General features: G+C 53.6%; 7 protein-coding genes across 7 annotated transcripts; 2 read left to right on the top strand and 5 right to left on the bottom strand.

Annotated features, from left to right (window-relative positions):
- Positions 1–392: 392 nt before the first annotated feature.
- Positions 393–2,178, bottom strand: EsH8_IX_000389 (Clr5 domain-containing protein; the record flags this gene model as incomplete). The annotated part of the gene is made up of 2 exons (XM_083266725.1): positions 393–1,752; positions 1,811–2,178. 2 exons carry the CDS (start codon positions 2,176–2,178, stop codon positions 393–395), a joined length of 1,728 nt encoding a protein of 575 aa, XP_083130290.1.
- A 2,201-nt stretch (positions 2,179–4,379) lies between these two features.
- EsH8_IX_000388 (Non-repetitive/WGA-negative nucleoporin C-terminal-domain-containing protein) lies at positions 4,380–8,703 on the bottom strand (the record flags this gene model as incomplete). The annotated part of the gene is made up of 3 exons (XM_083266724.1): positions 4,380–5,093; positions 5,142–8,293; positions 8,355–8,703. The coding sequence occupies 3 exons, from the start codon at positions 8,701–8,703 to the stop codon at positions 4,380–4,382; spliced, it is 4,215 nt and encodes a 1,404-aa protein (XP_083130289.1).
- Positions 8,704–9,484: 781 nt separating this feature from the next.
- EsH8_IX_000387 (ketoreductase) lies at positions 9,485–10,554 on the bottom strand (the record flags this gene model as incomplete). Its single annotated transcript, XM_083266723.1, has 2 exons — positions 9,485–10,342; positions 10,411–10,554. The coding sequence occupies 2 exons, from the start codon at positions 10,552–10,554 to the stop codon at positions 9,485–9,487; spliced, it is 1,002 nt and encodes a 333-aa protein (XP_083130288.1).
- Positions 10,555–10,991: 437 nt separating this feature from the next.
- On the top strand, positions 10,992–11,573 carry EsH8_IX_000386 (Erg28 family protein; the record flags this gene model as incomplete). The annotated part of the gene is made up of 2 exons (XM_083266722.1): positions 10,992–11,054; positions 11,121–11,573. The coding sequence occupies 2 exons, from the start codon at positions 10,992–10,994 to the stop codon at positions 11,571–11,573; spliced, it is 516 nt and encodes a 171-aa protein (XP_083130287.1).
- A 330-nt stretch (positions 11,574–11,903) lies between these two features.
- Positions 11,904–13,272, bottom strand: EsH8_IX_000385 (UDP-glucose:hexose-1-phosphate uridylyltransferase; the record flags this gene model as incomplete). The annotated part of the gene is made up of 5 exons (XM_083266721.1): positions 11,904–12,127; positions 12,182–12,826; positions 12,875–13,010; positions 13,064–13,115; positions 13,172–13,272. 5 exons carry the CDS (start codon positions 13,270–13,272, stop codon positions 11,904–11,906), a joined length of 1,158 nt encoding a protein of 385 aa, XP_083130286.1.
- A 1,111-nt stretch (positions 13,273–14,383) lies between these two features.
- EsH8_IX_000384 (chromatin-binding transcription regulator ADA2) lies at positions 14,384–16,104 on the top strand (the record flags this gene model as incomplete). The annotated part of the gene is made up of 2 exons (XM_083266720.1): positions 14,384–14,476; positions 14,608–16,104. The coding sequence occupies 2 exons, from the start codon at positions 14,384–14,386 to the stop codon at positions 16,102–16,104; spliced, it is 1,590 nt and encodes a 529-aa protein (XP_083130285.1).
- Positions 16,105–17,034: 930 nt separating this feature from the next.
- Positions 17,035–17,685, bottom strand: EsH8_IX_000383 (uncharacterized protein; the record flags this gene model as incomplete). Its single annotated transcript, XM_083266719.1, has 1 exon — positions 17,035–17,685. The coding sequence occupies one exon, from the start codon at positions 17,683–17,685 to the stop codon at positions 17,035–17,037; it is 651 nt and encodes a 216-aa protein (XP_083130284.1).
- Positions 17,686–19,180: the final 1,495 nt, after the last annotated feature.

Genomic DNA, 19,180 nt, shown 5'->3' with positions numbered 1-19,180 from the left:
AAGCCATCACAACCGCTGCGTGCATGACATTATATAATATTTACCCCTGATTCATCTGCACTACAAGCTATCCGTCAGTTTTACTATCTAAGTGTTTTTCTTGTGCTCTTTGAATCTTGACTTCCTGCAACAGATTTGACCTAGAATCTTTTAGTATATGTTGGACTAAGCATTTAGAGGTTAGTTTCGCGCTGGCAGAGGTTTTATCCACAGCAGCGAACGCAGCATAGCAGATAGATTACCAATTCTCTTGGCCAAATTCTAACTTTGACGCGAAGCTTGGTAGCATGACCTCAATCATGAATTAAGGGAATACCCTCGGAATTTCACAGTGAGTCACATATTTGTATAATCAAATAGATTTTAAAGAAATGGTGTAGAACTAGTGGTCTCTACGCACATTCAACTGCATTCCTTTCGCGCACAATTTCCTGCGGTACGTCTTTCAAAAACTGTGAACAATCGACGGCTGCTCTAACCTCATCCGCTTCTTGAATCTTGCCAATATATCTCAAAAGTTCTATCAAATCCGCACGATATCTTGTTAACTTGATTTCGGCATTGTTTCTGTTCGGTCCTTCCTTAGCTTTCCTTACACAACAATGCATCGCCGCAATGGACTCTAGGAGGTACGAAATCGCCATCCCGGTGTCACCAGAGACAGAACATTGGTCATGTAGGTGCCAATTGGTTCTTCCATATCTCTCCAGTGATAACTCATCCCAGTTATCCATGGAGATACTGTTGGCGCTGCGTATTAGGTCACATGACCTTTGGCCAAGCTTGATAACCGTGTCAAGAGGGGCGTCCATCTCGCAAGCTGCGACAACGATGGTGGATGCTACATAGAGCACTTCGTTGGATTGGTCACTGAATTCTGAAATGGCGTATTCAAGTAGGTTTTCATACATTTCCAGTATGTCTGCGCATTTGGCGGAGGATTTCTCGATATGGCGGTTGTAAAACACCACGTCCGCCTTTGCACGTATGACATGTACGTCGATCTGAGGACGTATCGCGGTGTAATAATCCGAGATTACCACCGATATTTGAGCCAATAGATCGAAAAATCGGTCGCAATCTTCTGCGACCAATCGCCGTATCGCCATAGCCATGAGGGTCATGGGTTGCCCGGGTCTCTTGACACTTAACATCCGGGATAGATGTTCCCAATAAAGTTGCAATTCAACCTCGCTCCTATCGACTAATAGGTTATACGGAATCTCTATAAGAAGTTCCAAAATATCGATTATATCGCTTTCTTCAATGGAATATTCAATCTCCCGAAATGCTTGGCGTAGAATTAAACCACTGTTGATGTAGTCTTCTATGTCGAATAGATCCGAAGCAAGACGAAACAGGTTGAAAGGAGTCCTCGAGTAAGAGCCTAAAGGTGCGAAACGATTCGAATTTTTCCAATCGATGTTAATTCGAGCGTTACCTTCTATAAGATCGCGCAGACTTGCAAATACTGTTTCAGCCCAAAGGTGGTGCTGATTACCATGAAGAAGCAAGTGAGGAATTGTAGGGGCATGGCGAGAGAGTCGGTACAGAGACTTGGCTGCTGGTCTATTTTTTGTTCCGTTGGCGCATATCCAGGCATTTCTGAGTTGTCGTCGCGCCGGTCTCCTGCAGGTGGTCGTTCCGCGGCATGTTTCTACCGTTTCGCCCTCGAGACGGCTTTGCCGAAGCCCTTTAGTGTTGTACTTTCTCCAGTTCCACTTGTTAAATTGTCTCTTGTACATTCTCTCACTAAATCCGCTATTGGTTAGCAAACGAAACATGCTCTATGTCTCTATGACAAGCTCACGTGGCCAAGAACGAGTCCTGATTCAGCATCACATCCATGATCTCCTTTAAAGGCAAGTTGTCGTCCAAGTAAAGAGCCTTGAGTCTCTCTTTCTTTGCGTCCCAGTCTACTTGGCTCTCGGGACGGGTTGCGACATGGCTGGTAGTAGTCCGGAAATCCCAAGATGAACCCGCAGCTGGGCCAGAGCCTGTAACTTTGGGTGTGTTCAGTGCTCGTGGAAGAAGGAATGAATCTTCGGCTGTATCGAGATGAACCGACTTGAAGTGCTTATTCATGAGAGCAAGAGGTGATGATGTGTCCCAGCTGTCTTCAAGGCTGTTGACCAGCATGAATTCCGACGCAAGCGCCGACATCATATTAGAGTCCATGCTTGTTTTGTTTGAGTATCAAGTGTGGAAAGTCGCAGATTGGAAGAGCTGTTCTTGAAGAAGATGCCGGACCAGAAACTTTGGACCATAAAACAACACTCTGAACATACAAGGGGGGCAAAGGGGATTTATGCACAGAAGCCCCTACTCTGCAAGTCTGATCTACAGGTTCACTCTTAGATTTTGAAATCAGGCTGCGCTTGCCGTAAGCCCAACCGCCGCCAAAACTGACAACAAGGCGTCCGTATCCCACCCTGGCCTGCGCGGTCCTTTTAACTGTTCATTAACGTCCATTGGACGCCACTTATGTATGCCAAGACAGTTCCTACGTACATTAGGCCATCCCCCAACGCCCTCTCACAACTCCTGGATCCCTTCGTCGCTAAAAGTGCCCTGCATAGGCTGCCTACCTGCGCCGCGCGGTTACATTTGACCTGCTGCAAATTCTGAATGCTAAAACTAGGGTTCTTTTAAGACTTTGAACTGAATGGTGGGGATCTCTTTGGTGGCTTCTGAGTATTGAGATTGGAAGTATTTGGAAGCCTGGTGAATTGCGGTCTACGTTTTTCATACAAGGCTGGTTAAAAGGACCTCTGTGTCATCTAACCACAAGATTACTCCACGGCCCCATAGGCAACAACAATGAAAGCAATCTCTGGGTCTCACCCTTTTCCTACCCCCCTCCACATGCTTTCCAGCCACCCATTTGACCTCCTCCAACGAATCCTCCCTTCTCAACCCCCCCCTCCATTCACTACTGATTGTCTACGTAATCATCGGCCTAAATATACCGATCCAGTGCCTTGAGCTTTTCGCCGGTGTCACCCCACGCGCAACATACCTTGGCATCTTTGGGCCTGTTCTCTTTCAGGTATTCCTCGACACAAGCTTCATCGTACCACCGCCCGATGCCATGGATATGGAGTTTATCCGCTCGACAAAGAGCGCTTCGAAGAGGAATGAGGCGAATGCCGCCTTGGCACAGGGGCCTAGCCAGCGTGATCAATATGAGGGGTGATACATCCTAACGCCCCCCCGCCGGGCTTGAAGATTGCGACAACCTCTCTAGCGACGCTGTCAGGACCTGGGTTCAGGTGCAAACTTAGGGGTAATGGCAACATGCGTCGACGAGGTCTCGCCCCAACCTGAACCCTGTCGCCCGCTAAACATCGGCAGGCAAGCTTGTACAAACCCCATCGTCCCTGAACTCGAGTTTTCACCAATTCACCGCAGCCTCCAATACACACCCCTTCGATCCCAACCTGCCCCTTATCCCCAATCTGCCACTTGATCTACCCCACCATCACAGGCTGGTTGTCCGTGCAAAGGTTCCCGCTCTACTCAACCATCTCCCTTGACACAGCCCTAAAAAGCTCTTCGCCGCAGTTCCAGCCTTGCAGGCTCTGTCGAAGAATGCAACAGGACATGCCATATGCTCGCCCAGCCCCATTTTGCGTTATCAACCGCGCATTCAGGGGCGCCATTACCGTGCGACTTATCTCGGGCATGGGCTCGTCCCAGGCCAGAAAATAAAGACGACGAAAAGGATGCTGGGAGACCTTCGGCTTTCTATGAAATTCATACAGTCAAATAGCAATACTGCCCTCTTTGCTAGAAAACTCAAGATTTAATGCTTGCATTTCCTAGGAGAATAGTTCAGGATCAAGATCAAGACGTTGGAGGTTGGAGCAGTCGCTGGTTCTCTAGGGTCAGCACAGCGCATTTAGAGGGCACATGGCAAAGCAGCATAAGATTGGTTGGCTTCCGGAATGTACAGCAGTCGCCCAAGGACCATTATTGTTCATAGCCTTCTGATCATCAGAGAACCGTCCATCCACCGAGGGACAAAAAGCATCCACACATTTAGCCAAGAATGGTCGAGAACGTCTTGCCGTCATGAAAATACATCAAGAAAGCCCATGGTACATAATCACATTCTCATAGTCCAGTCGTATTCAACATCCGGCACCTGGGCGCTGGAAACGTGTTCGTAAAAAAACACCAACTAGTCATCCAATGCCTAAGCCTACATCGCCTGACCCAGCCGCGCCCGGCCAAACCCCTCCCCCATCAAATACAAGTTTTTTGCTCTCTTTATACACTTTCCTAGGCTCGTTTTGAGAGCCGTGTCCGCAGCCAATCTTCTTTAGTTTATCTCTTCTTTTCTTTTGAAAACTCCCTCCCCAGTAAAAGTCCAGACATTACATGAAGCGCAGGCTTCCTGAAGCACCTCTCTCCACGAGACCATCCACCTCTCTCCTGATCGTCCTCAACCGTCTCCGGATCTCGGCCAAATCCGTGCCACCGGGGTTTGAGCCTTGTCCTGCAGGCGGAAGAGATGCCTCGCATCTGCTGAGCAGGTCCTTAACCCAGGCTCCGATAGCACCGTCGCCCTTCATTGAGGCGCCACCGCGACGCTTCACCTCACGCTGCCACACATCAACAGCAAACACAATGAGCTCGATGATGCGGTTGCGGTTGTTGCCGCTGAAGCCGTAGTCTTGCGTGTCAAATACGCTCTCGAGAACGCGAGTGACCATGTCATGGGATACGCCGAGGCTGAGGAAAAGCTGCACAGGCCAGGTAGGGTCGGCGCCAATCTCGGCATCCTGGTGATACTCCACGGCATATCGGCAAATTTCAGGAAGCAGCACTGGTACAGGGAAGATGAAGCTGTCCAGTGATGTTCGGTGGGCAATATTCTGAACCTTGACCGACACCGACTCGTACGGTGATGGCAATACGGGGATACCAGGGCCGACTTCTTCCATGCGCTCAACTGCCTCCTCGTGAATCTGCTCAATAAGGCTGACCCACGTTTGAGAAATGGTGCTGGGGTTGCGGAAATCAGCGCTGTGGTAGATGAGAAGGCAAAGGTCGTAGTAGTTCGCTTGATCGGCGTATTCGTTGAAAAGCTGAGAGTGGTCAGTCTTGTCGGATGCTGGGAGAAGGGAGCAACTTACGTCTGAGAGTGATATTATTTGGCCATCAAGCGCTTCCACGATCTCTGCTTTCCGCTCGGGAGCAATACGACTGTCGGCCTTGAGCCTCTCCAACAGGTCATCTTGGATGTTGGCAATGTCGAGAAGCTCACTGACTTCGTGAGCAAGGACTTGCTGCTGTTGTCTGCCAACACCAGCGGTTGCAACGTTGGCATTAGCCTTCGCCTTGCTGAGTAGAATGATTCTGTCTTTGATGCCAAGGGCAAAGTCAGACTGTGCAAGGCTATTCTGAACTTGTGCAGCCTCGAAGTATCGCTCGCGTTGAGTGTAGAACCTGCAGAGAAGATCCGCGTGGTTCACATTGGTTCTGGCCAAGCTCTGAAGGTATGTGATGACGTGAGGTGATTCGATGGCAAGGATTCTTTCGGTCCATCCCTGCTCAATGTACCACTCGTAAAGATCGAAATGGAAGACCTCGTCATCTGAGTCGTTCACTACACTGTATGCCTCAAGTCGCTTGGTACCGATCAACGTGAGTCTGCCATCGATCGTCTCCGGTTCTCTACTTGCGGCCGCGTCCAAGTGCTGCAGAGCTTCGTGAATGAGCTCGTAGCATTTCCGGCGTTCCGAGAAGGCGTTAGCCCGGGGATCATTAGCGGGCTTGCCATCATGGACCCAAGAAAGGGCGCTGTTTCCTCTGTCCTTCTCGCGGGCGACAGTCAAGCAAAGTTGAATGGCCCCAGCGTAATACTTGAGTTCGATGTATTGGGACACGGCGTTGTGGAGGTTGGAGAACGAAAGAGCGCCGGCAACGCGCTCAAAGAGCCTCAAGCTCTCGTGCAATAACGTACGGGATGGGTTACTGTTGAGAGGCTGTTCAGATGCCCTCTTCAGTTGCTCCTGTGCTTTGAAGATAACAACATCGTCGGGACTGCAGAAGCTGCCGCAGCGTCTGCGCAAAGCATCCGCCACCGTCTCAACATTTGAACCACTCTCGATATTGCGGTTGACGATAGACTTGACCAGGAGCTTGGCAAGGTCCTTTCCGGGAGCTTGGGAGAACAGGCTCTCGTAGGTAAGATTTCTGAGCTCTTGCTGAGCCGGGGCATCAAGTCTCGTGAAAATGTCGCTGACGCGCTCGTCAAACAACATCAACACAAATGAGATACCTTCTGAGATACTCTCCATTAACTTTTGTAGTGCGTGCAGGGCCTGGTGCTCTGCTTGGAGGGCAACCTCCTCTTGCTTGCTGGCCACTCTCTGCAGATCAGAGGGACCGGAGAGGCCTTGAATGAAGCTCTTGTTCGCATCAAGGAATCTGCGGAGACGCTCCAGTTGCTCCTGGATCGAGTGAAGTTTGCCGAGAGGGACTCTCGAGTTGATGGAAACACCTCCAGCCGGGCTCACTGCGGCAGAAACAACGTGGTTCTTCCAGAGTGTCCGGATGAGACGGGTGAGATACACACAAAGAGCATCGTGTCTCGGAGAAAGGCGAACGGAGGTTGAGTTGAGTGGTGTGCCGTCGGCCTCGGTGACAGAAGGCTGGCCGCCGTAGTCGACAAACACAGTTCGCGCGCGGTCTTCTGTCGCCTGATCGATTGCTCGGGTTGCACCAGGTCTGGCATCGCCACCGTGTCCGCATGTCACAGCTAGCGCGCATGAGATAGTCTCAACTCGGCCGTAACGGGAAATGAACTTCCTAGTTTCAAGTTCCAGGCCCTCATCTCCAACAGCTCCTCGAATGGCGGCAGCAAAAGTGTCCACAAGTCGGCGGCGGCGGATGATGTGAACACCAGTGTTCGTCAGAACGGCGAACTCGGTGCTGGGCTCATCGAACTGAACCGCAAGCTCGTTTCCGAATCCGACAGGCTGCTTGGCGGCGGCAAAGGGTTTCGTGACCAAACCAACATCTTCGGCTCTACTTCCGATATCGATCCAGTTTCCGTGCTCATAGTACTTAAGCGTAGACGATGCCGAGTTTGCCTTGATACGCCCAGTCTCAGGGGCGGAGACGAAAAGCAGGTCAATGTTGGGGTCCGACTCCTTGACCACAAAATCCAAAAAGTAGCCTGGTGCGAATCGAGCTCCTAATCTGCTCAACTCCAGAGATCTCGATGCCAGGTCGATGACAGAATCTCCAGCGCTGTTGGTGCCTGATCGTCCAGGCTTGTCTGAGGGTGGGAACTTGATGAATTGAACTTGCATGCTCTGAGGAGGGGTGTTGGAAGAAACGCCGCCGATCATGTACGAGGCGGAGCTGGTCGCGCTGAGGAATAGCCGGCAACCGGTGTTGGTAAGAGCCATAAGATGAAGCTTCGATGCCTCTCGGGAGGGAATGGCGCTGATAGAAACGAAAGTAGTCCGGTCATTAAGCAGGGGAGACTGTGTGATCATGTGAGTGATGTCCCGAAGGCAGGCGTTTCTCTCCTTTTCGATAACCTTGGTGAGCTTATTAGGCCCATCCATGTGGTATGTACGAATAGTAGATCTGGTTGATAGCGTGTAGACAAGTTTGCGCGAGTCGTCAATGACAATGCTCTGCAGGGCTTCGGGGCTCTTTTGTGCCCAGAACCCGCTTTGGAGAGTGACTACCGAAGACCACCCTGGGTTGGTGTGGTTTATTTTGCCGCATCTATTTGAGAACCATTTCTCCTCCTGCTGGTAGTAAAGCTCATGGATGTCGGTGTCGTTGCTGCCTCCAAAGAAGATGCGGCCATCAGCAGTGCCGGCAATAACTCTAACATCTGTGCCTCGGAGGGGGAGGTTGAGCTTGGTGCTGTACAGCGACACAGTCTTCGTTCCAGACGGGGTTGACGCGGCGGAGAGACCGAGGAGAATCATCTCAGATGATGTTGCAACAACCAGAATGTGCGTGATGGTGTTAACAAAAATGCCGGGTTTGGGAGCAACAAGAGCGACGGCATGGATCGTGTGCGGCTGGTCCTCGAAGCCAATGAGCTCGGGGTCGGGGTGGGTGTAGTCCCAGAGGAACAGCGAGTTGTCGATGACGACCCAGGCATGGTTGATCTCAGCAAACAGACCCATCAAGGTCTGGAGTTGGCCAGTGTTGTAGTGACTGAAGACTTGGTTTGGAATCGGGTACATTTGGGTCTTGTGGAACGGCGCCCAAGGCGAGTCGAGCGTGTTGAAGTCATATTCGGACGACGCTCCTGCTGTGCGGTTGTTAGCTGCCACGCGTGACCAAGCGAGTGAGAAGCATGCGGGTAGACGTACGTCTGCAATAAGAATCCAGCTCGGGGTAGTTCTCGTCCGACTGGAGGAACTGGTTGACCGCCTGCGCCGCTCTCGTGACGGGAGGGAGGTTCTGCTGGGGAGCTTGCGACAACGAGGTTGAAACCAATCCTCCACTTGTGCTAGCCGATGAGATAGTGGCAGGAGCCAGGCTTGATCCTCCCACCAAAGCACCACTGCCACCAGAAGTCGAGCTACCCTGGGCTGCGTCACCCTCTGCAAACAGGCGGCGCATCACGGGCTCCTTGTCGCCGGCGAACCTTGAAGCTGCGGGCGTGTTGAAAAAGGCACCTGGCACCGGCCGCACCGGGGTCATCTGAGGGTAGGACATGTTGTCGAGCAGCTCGATCGAGGAATTGGCTGGCGGGCAAACGCGTCGCAAACTGCGGCCAGTGATGGCGGATGAGGGTCGCGCTACCGAATCATCAACGGGTGATGGCAGGGAGGTTCCTGTCAATTGGCGTCGCTTCGAAGGAAAATTCGGTGGCGGCGTTTGCGATGGGGTGCTCTGCGCAGCTCGGGCTGGACAAAGAAAAATATTAGGAGCTTCGGTGGCTCGGTGTGGAAGGTGAAGGTGTTCGGGCAGGGCAACAAAAGCAGCAGTAAACAATTTCTGGAGGAGAGCTCAAGAGGCTGGGGCGCCGGGCAGATGCACTTGGAATTTTCGCGCCTGGAGCCCGGGTGGCCCCACTAAACCCAATTGGGACACAAGGCTGAACCTGACGTTTCTACGCTTGCAGGTCGTGCTGCTGAAGTTTCGCTTCCCTGACCAAGAAATGTCGGGTTTCTTCACTAGCTGAACTCTGATTTGCGCCGGTTCTTCACATCAATTCATTCTTCAATATTGTTCACTTCATAACTTTTGCTTTCCCCCAAAACCATGATCCTTGCATAAACCATGCACTTGGCTTCCAACCGGCATGTCATCCATGTTTGTCTACTGAGACCTCCTTCAACGCCCCTCCGTGCATCAATCATTGCCAACTTTATCAATGACCCTCCCTGTGCCTCACAAGACACAGCCTTGATACTAGAGTAACACTTGGACTATTTCTCTATTGTCGTCCTGGTTATTCGATAACATTACTGCCAACATTTCTCGGACAAGAGAATCACGCCTTCTTAGCCTCGCGAGCAGCCTTCTTGAGTGCACGGTTGCGAATGTCCACATGCATCTTGAGGTTGAACCAGACGGCCAGGTGGTGGGCGGCGCCGATGGTGCTCTCAACAGCCCACAGCATCAGAGCATGCGTCCACCACGGCGTGTAGGTGTAGGCAAAGTTCTGGTAGCTGCCAGAGCCGATCTTGTTCAGAGTTGCGCGTACGAAGGCCTTGGGGGTAGGAATCATGGCGCTTGAGCGGCGGACCTTGCTCATGGCGGTAGTGATGAGATAGCTGAGGACAAGCTCAACGTCGATACCCTGGGGCTTAAGCTCGGCGGCGAGAGAGCTGCTCCAGTGTTGCAGGAAAGCCTTGCTGCCAGAGTATGTTGCCAGGTAGGGGGTGGGCATCCAGCCAGCGAAGGATCCCATGGTGAGAATAAGACCGTTCTTGCGCTGCTGCATGATGGGGGCGACAACCTGAGTGGTCTTCAAGGTGCCGAGACAGTTGATGGTGACAATGTTCTGCAGCTCGCTACGGGCGGTCTCGAGGAAGGGGACGGGGATGCTGTGGCTCTGGCCAACGTTGTTGATGAGGACACCAACGTCGAGGCCATTAACGAGCTGAGCCAGCTTGTCGTAGTCGGCATTGTCGTCGCGGGAGAAGTCCATAGCCAATACCTTGACCTGGATCTTGCCCGAAAACTTCTGCTCGAGCTCAAGCGCGAGGGTCTCGAGCTTCGACTGGGTTCGGGAGACGAGGACAAGGTTGAAGCCCTTGCTGGCGAGCTGATAGGCGAACTCCTTGCCGAGGCCGTCGGAAGCACCGGTCACGACAGCCCAGGTGCCGGGCTTGCCATACTTGCGAAGCTGTTGCGACGAATTTTGTCAGTACTTGTCCTGCCATAAGCATTGATGGGGTTCTCAGGATGGCTTACGCTGGTACCACTAAGCAGAAAGACGCCGAGGAGGAACTTGACATAGCTCAAAGCCTTGGAGGTAAGGAAGAGAGCGCCAACGCCAGCCAGCAAAAGCTGGATCGGTTGCGGCACGTGGGCCAGTTGATCGGGTAGTCCACCCATTGTGTGAATTATTCGAGGTCTCAGTCGGAAGGTCGAGGTTGAAAAAGGTGAGAGGACGAAAAGTCAGGGACGAATCTGACAACTTTGGGAATGCAGCGACTTTGGGCCAAGCAAAGCACAGACAAAATGTTGAGATGGTAAGACTGCCAGGTCAAAATTCACCAGCATACACCTCGGCCCATGCCCAACTGTTGAACCAGGGGAGTGGCAGAGAGCTTTGGCCAATCACTGGAAGGTGTACCACATGAGCCACAGCTCCATATTCAAGCCACAGAATAGCTAACATTCGGGTTCGGATAAGGACATGGGAAGCTTTTGTGCCACTATTGAAGGCCAAGATCGCGGCGTGATTTCCCACTCATTTCCTTTGCGACCTTATTCTCGTCAGATACCAATTGACAAAACCCAAACTCCAATTCACCTTCATATTCGGAAAAATGGTGTCTCTCGCCTCCCTTCTGCCTCCTGCAAAGGGCATTCTGCCCTACTACATGCTCCTGGTAGGCATTCCGGGAACACGCCGTTGCGCTGCGATCATGTAATTAGCTGACCCAGACCGCTTCTAGCTGTCCCTAATCTCCATTGGCAACTCGGCGCAGAACCTCCTGACACTGCACTACTCGCGCCGCCTCTACAACGGCAAATTCGTTGCCAACACGAAGCTCCCTGTCCGATCCGAAAAGTTCGACCCGGAGGACTCGGTGAACAAATTGGTTCCCGCTGCCGCCGGTGCGACGAACGTCACCGACCAGGCGACGCCTCTTGCCGCCCGCTGCTTCGGCACTTGGACGTTCCTGACGAGCATCGTCCGCCTGTACGCTGCCTACCACCTGCACCACGCACACATGTACGACCTGGCCATCTGGACCTATGTCGTTGCGCTGGGCCACTTTGCCAGCGAGCTGTTCATTTTCAAGAGCATGACTTTCGGTGTGCCCCAGGCGTTCCCGTTCTCTCTGGCATCCATTGCGTTGGTGTGGATGCCGCTGGCTCGCGACTTCTACGTTGACAGCGCATAAGGGGAGTTATTTGGGAGCATGACGTGAGTTCGGAGCAAGAGGAAGACAGATGAAGCCGTAGCGGCTTGGGTGGCAGCAGGTGCAACATAAAAATTAGCGGGGCAAGTAAAAGTGAGTCTTGCGACGTATATTCTCTTGGGGCACGAGAATGAGGGCGCAAAAGCCACATTTGTGCCGCATTGAGGTTGTCCAAGTTACGAAGCCCTGCATATAAGCTAGTATGGGGTTTCCGCATTGACTTATGGTAATGATGATAGAAAAAGGCCCACAAGGTAATTACAAAGGTTTAAACTTGATTCACGCATGCTACTTTTGGTGGTTCTCACTATTCTACTGGATCGACTTGCGGTACAGCTCGCCGCCATTGTCCCTGAGCTGAGCTGCTGCTTGCTCGGGGGTGATGTCACGTTGAGGCTCGGCCATCAACTCGTACCCTACCAGGAACTTGCGGACGGTAGCGGACCGAAGCAGGGGCGGGTAGAAGTGCATGTGCAAGTAGCTGTTCTCGGCCTCCTCCTCGGTAGCATCGAGAGGTGCTTGGTGAATGCCAGAGCCTACAGTGGTGTTAGATTTGGAGTCCCCCATCGGATTACGAAAAAGTAGCTTACTGTAGGGGAAGTTGGTTTCAAAGAGGTTATCGTATCTCCTCGCGACCTCCTGGATGGCCTCGGCGAATTGCAGCCGTTCCTCGGCGGTCAAGTCCACGAGGGCGCGGACGTGGCGTTTGGGCAAGACCAAAACCTCAAAAGGCCACACGCCCCACCACGGGCACACAACGATGAAGTGCTCGTTCTCAAACACCGTTCGCTCCTTCTTCTCCATCTCGACCTTGACATAGTCGGCCAGCAAATGCCGCCCAGCGTGCTGGTCGCGGTACTTGGCCATCTGCACGAGCTCAGTGCCGGGCTCCTCGGGCATGGTGGAGGTCGTCCAAATCTGGCAGTGCGGGTGCGGGTTCGAGCATCCCATGGCGGCGCCCTTGTTCTCGAAGATTTGCATGTAGCGCAGCTCATGCTTGGGCGGCGGCACGGTGCTCTCGGGCGTCGCCGCGGGGAGCTCGAGGGCGGCAGCAACCTTGGAGAGAGGGTTGGAGGGGGAGAGATGGGAGGCGTAGATTTGCGTCCAGACGTCAATGACGGGGGCGATTTCTTGGGTGGTCATGTCGGCAAGGGTGACGTGGTGCCTTTCGGAGAAGGTCAGGACGTAGCATTTGCCCGTCGCCGCTTCGGCGCGCAGGAGAGATGAAGCAAGGTCTATACTCTGGTTAGATAGGCTCCGGCCTGCATGATATGGTGACGAACCATCGCTTCCAGTCTCCGGCTTGTACTCAGCCTGTTCTTCCTTGACAGCGCTGTAGTCGTTGACAAAGACCAAGGTGTTCTTGTAGTCTGGGTTTGAATCGCCGGCTGCTCGGAGGTTTCGAGGGCAAAGGTAGCACTTGGAAAAGTTAGACCCTGGGCTTAATGTTGGTGCATCACGAATCGGCTTGCCTTGGGGTCGTATTCAGGAAGTTTCGTCACGGTTGGCGATTCCTGCTGACCTCTGTCCATCTCAGCGCGTGTCTCGTTATGGTGGGATTCAAGGCGGCGCATGCTTACTGCCAGGGACGCTTAGTCCTGTGAGGGGAGACAAGCAACCAGGTGCCCTTCAATGGGTTATACCGCCGATGGGAAATGTCGTCAAGAATCTTCTCAGGCATTGCGACAAAGCGTGACGATGCTTTTGAGCACCAGCGTATTTGGGGTGGCGGGGTAGCTATGCGACGAGGAAAGGTGGAGGTGGAGTTTGGGGTATCGTGTCTAATCCAGGTTTTGGAGCAAAGATGCGAAGGGGACTCTCTCAAGAAAAGTCTAGATTATTTAAAGAGTCACGTTTGTCTACGGGACTAACTAAGAAGGGACGGGACTCTAGCCCTCGGCCGCAAGCTGCCGAGTGACAGACCGGAAGCTGCCACAAAACAGCTCACATAAGTGATATCCGATCCCTGCTTCGAGGGTTGCGCGCCATGCTTGTCAGGAGGGACAATATGTGCTAGTAAACAATTGCCCCGCGAACCCCACCATCGCAAAGCGCGCCATTGTGCAGCGTGCCTGGGATGCGCTGAATGGCGGCGGGAAACGGCCGGAAAGCTCGAGCCTCGGAAGAGACGTCATTGTGGAACATGACCTGGGGATTTTACCCAAGGCCAAAAAGGCTCTGCTTCAGCATGAGAAAGCTAAGAACATGGTAGATTGAGTCTGTAATTCGACTTGCAGATAGTTCGCAGTATCGGGAAATCAAACGACGAATGTCGGTAGAAACATAGCACAGTTTGGACAGCACAGCGGCGTGCTTAGGTGCATGTGAAGAAAGAGGCCGGGGCATTGGTCCGCTGTCCGAAGAAAGTGGGCGGGGATGACGGAGCCGGTCAATGGGCTGGCCTCGGCACAACAGCTTATGTAATGTTGTTCCTGGCTGGGCGCATCTCCAGCCACAGACAAGCGGAATGGGGCGTGCGGGTAAACATCGGGATAACTCTTGCTCCAGGTTCCGCCATCCCCAGATTGTGACCATTTGGAGCCTGGCAGTGTTTCGACGGCCAGCTTTAGAAAAGGTCCATGTCAACACGCGCACCCTAAGACCTGACAATCCATCGAAATTACCAACGAGAACCGCATCTGCATCAAGCCCCTCCCTTCGCTCACATCCGGCCATCGATAGCTCTCCGATATACCACCATATGCCTTCCCCCGCATCGCGGTAACTCGTCCGTCCTCGGATCAGCCTGACAAGGGGCTGGCCTCCACGTCCCCACCGCAGCCCTGGACGAAATGGGCGTCATCAGAAAGAAGACCGTCACCCGAGGCGGCGAGGGCGGTGTCAAATATCACTGCGACATTTGCTCTGTAGACATCACTTCAACAGTAAGCCCTTTGCCTGTTTCCTTCCGTTCAATCGTGTTGCGCCCCGCTCTTGAGCTTCGGCGCATACGTGACCGGGCTGTCCGCCGCATCTTGCGCGTCGCGCTAACCACTGTCATTTTGTGTGTCAACAGGTACGCATCAGATGCGCACACACTGCTTGCAACGACTACGACCTCTGCGTCCAATGCTTCTCCCACGGGAAGTCCAGCTCCAACCATAAGCCCGAAACACATCCGTACCGAGTTATCGAACAAAATTCCTTCCCCATTTTCGACCGTGATTGGGGTGCCGACGAAGAACTGCTATTATTGGAGGGCGCAGAAATCTACGGCTTGGGATCATGGGCCGATATTGCCGACCATATTGGCGGCTTCCGCCACAAGGATGAAGTGCGAGATCACTACCTTAAAGTCTATGTCGACTCGCCCCGATTTCCGCTGCCGAAACGATGCAGTCCTCACGATATGGACCTTGCGAACGAGATCTCTAGAGAAGATTTCCAAGCAAAGAAGAAGCGCAGGATAGAAGAACGCAAGGAAGCCGCCAAAAACGCGCCCACGTTGCAACCCAAGACCAAGCCGACCGCATCCGTACCATCATGTCACGAAATTCAAGGCTACATGCCTGGTCGCCTGGAGTACGAAACCGAGTACGCAAACGAGGCCGAGGAAGCGGTACAGCTCATGCAGTTCGATCCCGGCGATGGCCTCAATCCTCGAACAGGCGAGCTGGAACCAGAAATGGAGCTGAAGTTGACGGTGATGGACATCTACAACTGCCGCTTGACACAGCGTGTGGATAGGAAAAAGGTAGTCTTCGAGCATAACTTGCTGGAATACCGTGAGAACACCAAAGTGGAGAAGAAGAGGAGCAAGGAAGAGCGGGAACTCCTCAACAAAGCCAAGCCCTTTGCGCGAATGATGAACCACGATGACTTCGAAAGCCTATGCCTGGGCCTGATTGACGAGTTGAACCTACGACAAGCCATTCAGCAACTCCAGGAATGGCGGAGTATGCGCATCGGGGATCTGCGCAGCGGAGAAAAATACGAGACGGAAAAGTCACAACGAGCACAAAAGGCGATACCCATGGGATCCATGGACAGAGACCGCCTGGCCTCGGCGCAGCGGTCTAAGGCTGCTGCTGCGCCGGATCCTCCAAGCGGAGCCGCCTTGCTCATTGCTCCCGAACTACCTATTCGGCCAGCACCACCCTCAAATGGCACCAATGGCGCAGACGGGGACAGCAAACCTCATACCAATGGCAACGTCAATGGAGCTTCAACAAACGGCACCGTCATTGTTGCCAACGGCACAGGTCCTTCGGGCCCTGTTACGCGGCAGAAATACATGCCCCCGCCATTGCCCGGCGTCACGCCGCTCCAGCTCACCCAAGATGGCGCGCCAGACTTGCACCTGCTAACGGCAGAGGAAGCCAAGCTTTGCGAAGTAGTGCGATTGCAGCCGAAGCCTTACCTGATGATCAAGGAGCAGATTCTCAAAGAGGCGCTGAAGAGTAACGGCACTCTCAAGAAGAAGCAAGCTAAGGAGATTTGCAGGCTGGATTCGCAAAAGGGTGGTCGCATCTTTGACTTCTTCATCAACGCTGGTTGGGTTGGCAGGGCGTAGAAGATGATTAGGCCATCTGACTCGGCGTTGGTTTGGCTTGCTTTTCGGACTTGTAGCTTTCGCTCTCTGTTGCTTTAGCTTCGGCGTTACGTCAAAAGGGACGGCGGGTGAGCCCGTTTTTTGGAGTAGGGTGTTTGAAACATAACTTAGGGGAGCTTCTTTAGTTGAAGAGTATGAAGATACCAAATTATATGAGTGTTACCAAACAATTGGTCCTCGACTTTTTTTGCCAGTTGATGCTGCGCACTTGCTTCCCTTCTGTTTTCAACCATCATTGGTTCGATTGGTGCCATCTTAGTCAACCAATGAGATATGTATCCCACGTAGCCGGCAAGGGTATCTTGCATCGTTGAATTGCCTCTCAAGGTACTGGCGCAGGACATAGACCATGGCAGCTTGCGATGATAGAAGCTTCCTTCATTAGCGTGAATCAGTCAACGCGATGGAGATGAGGGTAAGGTTGCGAGAGCATGTTTCGTTTCCTCCGGTTATGCCAACATCGTTTGAGTACGGGCATCTACACAGTAGCCAAGGATTATGGTGCCGTGTGTCCATCATCCCATGCTTGATGCTAAAAGCTCATGGCTCTGTTCAGGGATTGTCCTATTCGAACCACGGTCCAAGCTCGGTCATGATGGGTGTATCAATTGTTGGCAAGCTTTCTTTAGAGCTTGGAAAAATCTACAATGGAACAGGGCAAGGTAAAATCGAATGGGTATATGTATCTGCTCCTATGATTATTGATGCAGGTGGTTTTTAGCTGCGCTTTATTGACATTATGAGGCTGCTGCATGGAACGATCATGTCCATGCTACGTTTCCCAACACTTGGTTATCCCCAAAACATTTTCAGAAGCCGCTTCAAAAGTAGATTGAGACGCCATGGAACTCAATGCGTGACGGGGGTCTAGCTGCGCGCGAGATATCCCGCTTACAGCATGACAGCACCGACGAGGCCGGCGGCGGCAGCGGCAGCAGCGACGAACAGGCCGGTCTCGCGGGGGGCGGCGGCAGCAGGGACGGCGGTCGTCGAGGCAGCGGTGCCGGAAGCAGTGGCGCCGGTGGCGTCGCCGGAGGCCGCCGAGCCGGTGGCGGTGGCAGCGGCGCTACCGGTGCCGGTAGCGTTGGCGGAGCCGCTGGGGGCCAAGCCACTGGTGATGGCGGCCAGGGCGGTGGTGCAGATGGCGGAGCCGTACTCGGCGATGACGGACGAGATGGCGGGGACGTCGCTGCAGGCGGCCCACAGGGAGCGGATGTCGGTGATGTGGGCGTCCTGCCAGGACTGCAGGGCCGAGGAGTACGAGGTGATGATCTGGCCGGCGTTGCCCGTGATGGAGGGGAAGCTGCACGGGTCGGTGATCTGGGGGATCTCGATGTTGGTCTCGGTGGCCAGCGCAGTGGGCAGGGTGGGGAAGTCGTCGGTCAGGGTGGCGTGGGCGGCGACGACGGAGAGGCAGGCGGTCTCGTCGCGGGCCTCGATCTCGACGGCGCGGCGGAGGTTCTGGGGGAAGTTGCCGGAGAGGTCCTGGATGGCCAGGGCGCCGGTGGCGGCGGCGGCGGCGAGGAAGAGCTTGGACTGCATCTTGGCTGAGAGGGAGGGGTGGGTTGGTTTGGCTTTGGTGGCGCGCGGGTAGGTTGATCGTGAGCGTGGAGCTGGAGACTAGCAAAAGTCTAGAAGAGTTCGAGATGGGCAGCTTTGGGACTGAAGAAGCAAAAGACCAAAGCCCACAACCCGATAGCGGCGGAGAGAGAAGCTTGCCTTTTTAATTATCATCTGTTCGACCCTCCCCTATCCCCTTGTTCCATGTTATCCCGCTAGCTCGCCCATGTTCGCCCCAGAGAAACCACAGCAGCAGCGCGACGAAACCCCCCTCCTGGGAGCAGACCAAGCCGCCGAGACGATAGTGGCTGCAGTACCAATCTCGTTTGGACATGTCCTCCCCCTGATTCGCAAGATGCTTGGCTCTTTTACGTTTGCTGCCTCACAGCCTGCGCGCCTGCCTACGAGGTGTGATGCAATGATCGGCCATCTTTGCCGTGCTGAGAGCTGAGGGATTTCGATCTGGGGCTGGTTTAGGTCAGGCCCGTCTAGGGTAGGCAACTCTGCCGAAATGCTCAATGGCAACGCGGCACGCGAAAGGCGCAGCAGCTCGTCCGCAAGAAAGCTGATGCTGGGCAACGGCGTGGATTGGCCACCGACGCCCACGCAGCTGGGGATCTCGCTCAATCAACTCATGCTGCAGAAACCGGGACGTGGACTTTACCCGATTGATGGGTTTCGGATGGCATCCCCTGTGGTTACCCGTGGGTGGGAGGCTCCAGTTGGACGAGCTGGTCGTTGGCCGTTCTTCGTTTCTTGGGGCTGAACACGGTTAGCCAAAAGTTCCTGCCCCCTGTCTGCCCGATGATACCTCACGGAGGTTCCAAGTAGAGTGATTCGTCGCGTGGGCTTCCAACCAATCGAAACCTCCGAAGGCTAAAATTGCGTGGACCTCCCGCGGGCTGCGATGGAGTCTCCCAAATGCCCAGGGGCGACTTGATTTGCTGGGTGATGAGTAACGGGGCTGTTGATGGATTCGGGTCGATGGAGCTACCCCAGTTTATTTTTTTATCAAACGATTCAATCAGGCAACGGGGGTCAAATAAGAAAAGGAGGAGAACTTTCGCCCGATGAACAAGACGAACTTTTCTTCTCTCTTCCTTCAATGGATTCCAGGATGGCATGGCCAAGCTGTAGGAACTTGGGAGTCAGGGTCAGGGAGGGGGCGGGCAAGGAGGAATGGCATGCTTGCCACCTATTCGAATTACCGAAACCGGGATGTTGTCTCAGTCCCCTTTGGCCGGGTATCTGCACGCCATCTGCGTTTGAACGGCGAAGCGGACAGCCAATATTTTGGTGCGCCGTGCCGCCGTGCCGCACCTAATTTCATCTTGCAGCCCGTTTGTATTTTGGGCGTTTTATCGGGCTAGCCACAAGATCTTATTTTCGCTTCGTGCTCGATACTGAACGGATACGGCACCGCCTCGATTCATGCCTCGTTGCGTTGCATCCATTCCCCGCTAGTGCTGACGGTGTT

The sequence above is a fragment of the Colletotrichum jinshuiense genome, chromosome 9 (assembly GCF_051148585.1).
Source record: "Colletotrichum jinshuiense chromosome 9, complete sequence".
Taxonomy (NCBI): Eukaryota; Fungi; Ascomycota; class Sordariomycetes; order Glomerellales; family Glomerellaceae; genus Colletotrichum; species Colletotrichum jinshuiense.
This window is presented reverse-complemented; position numbering and strand designations above follow the sequence as displayed.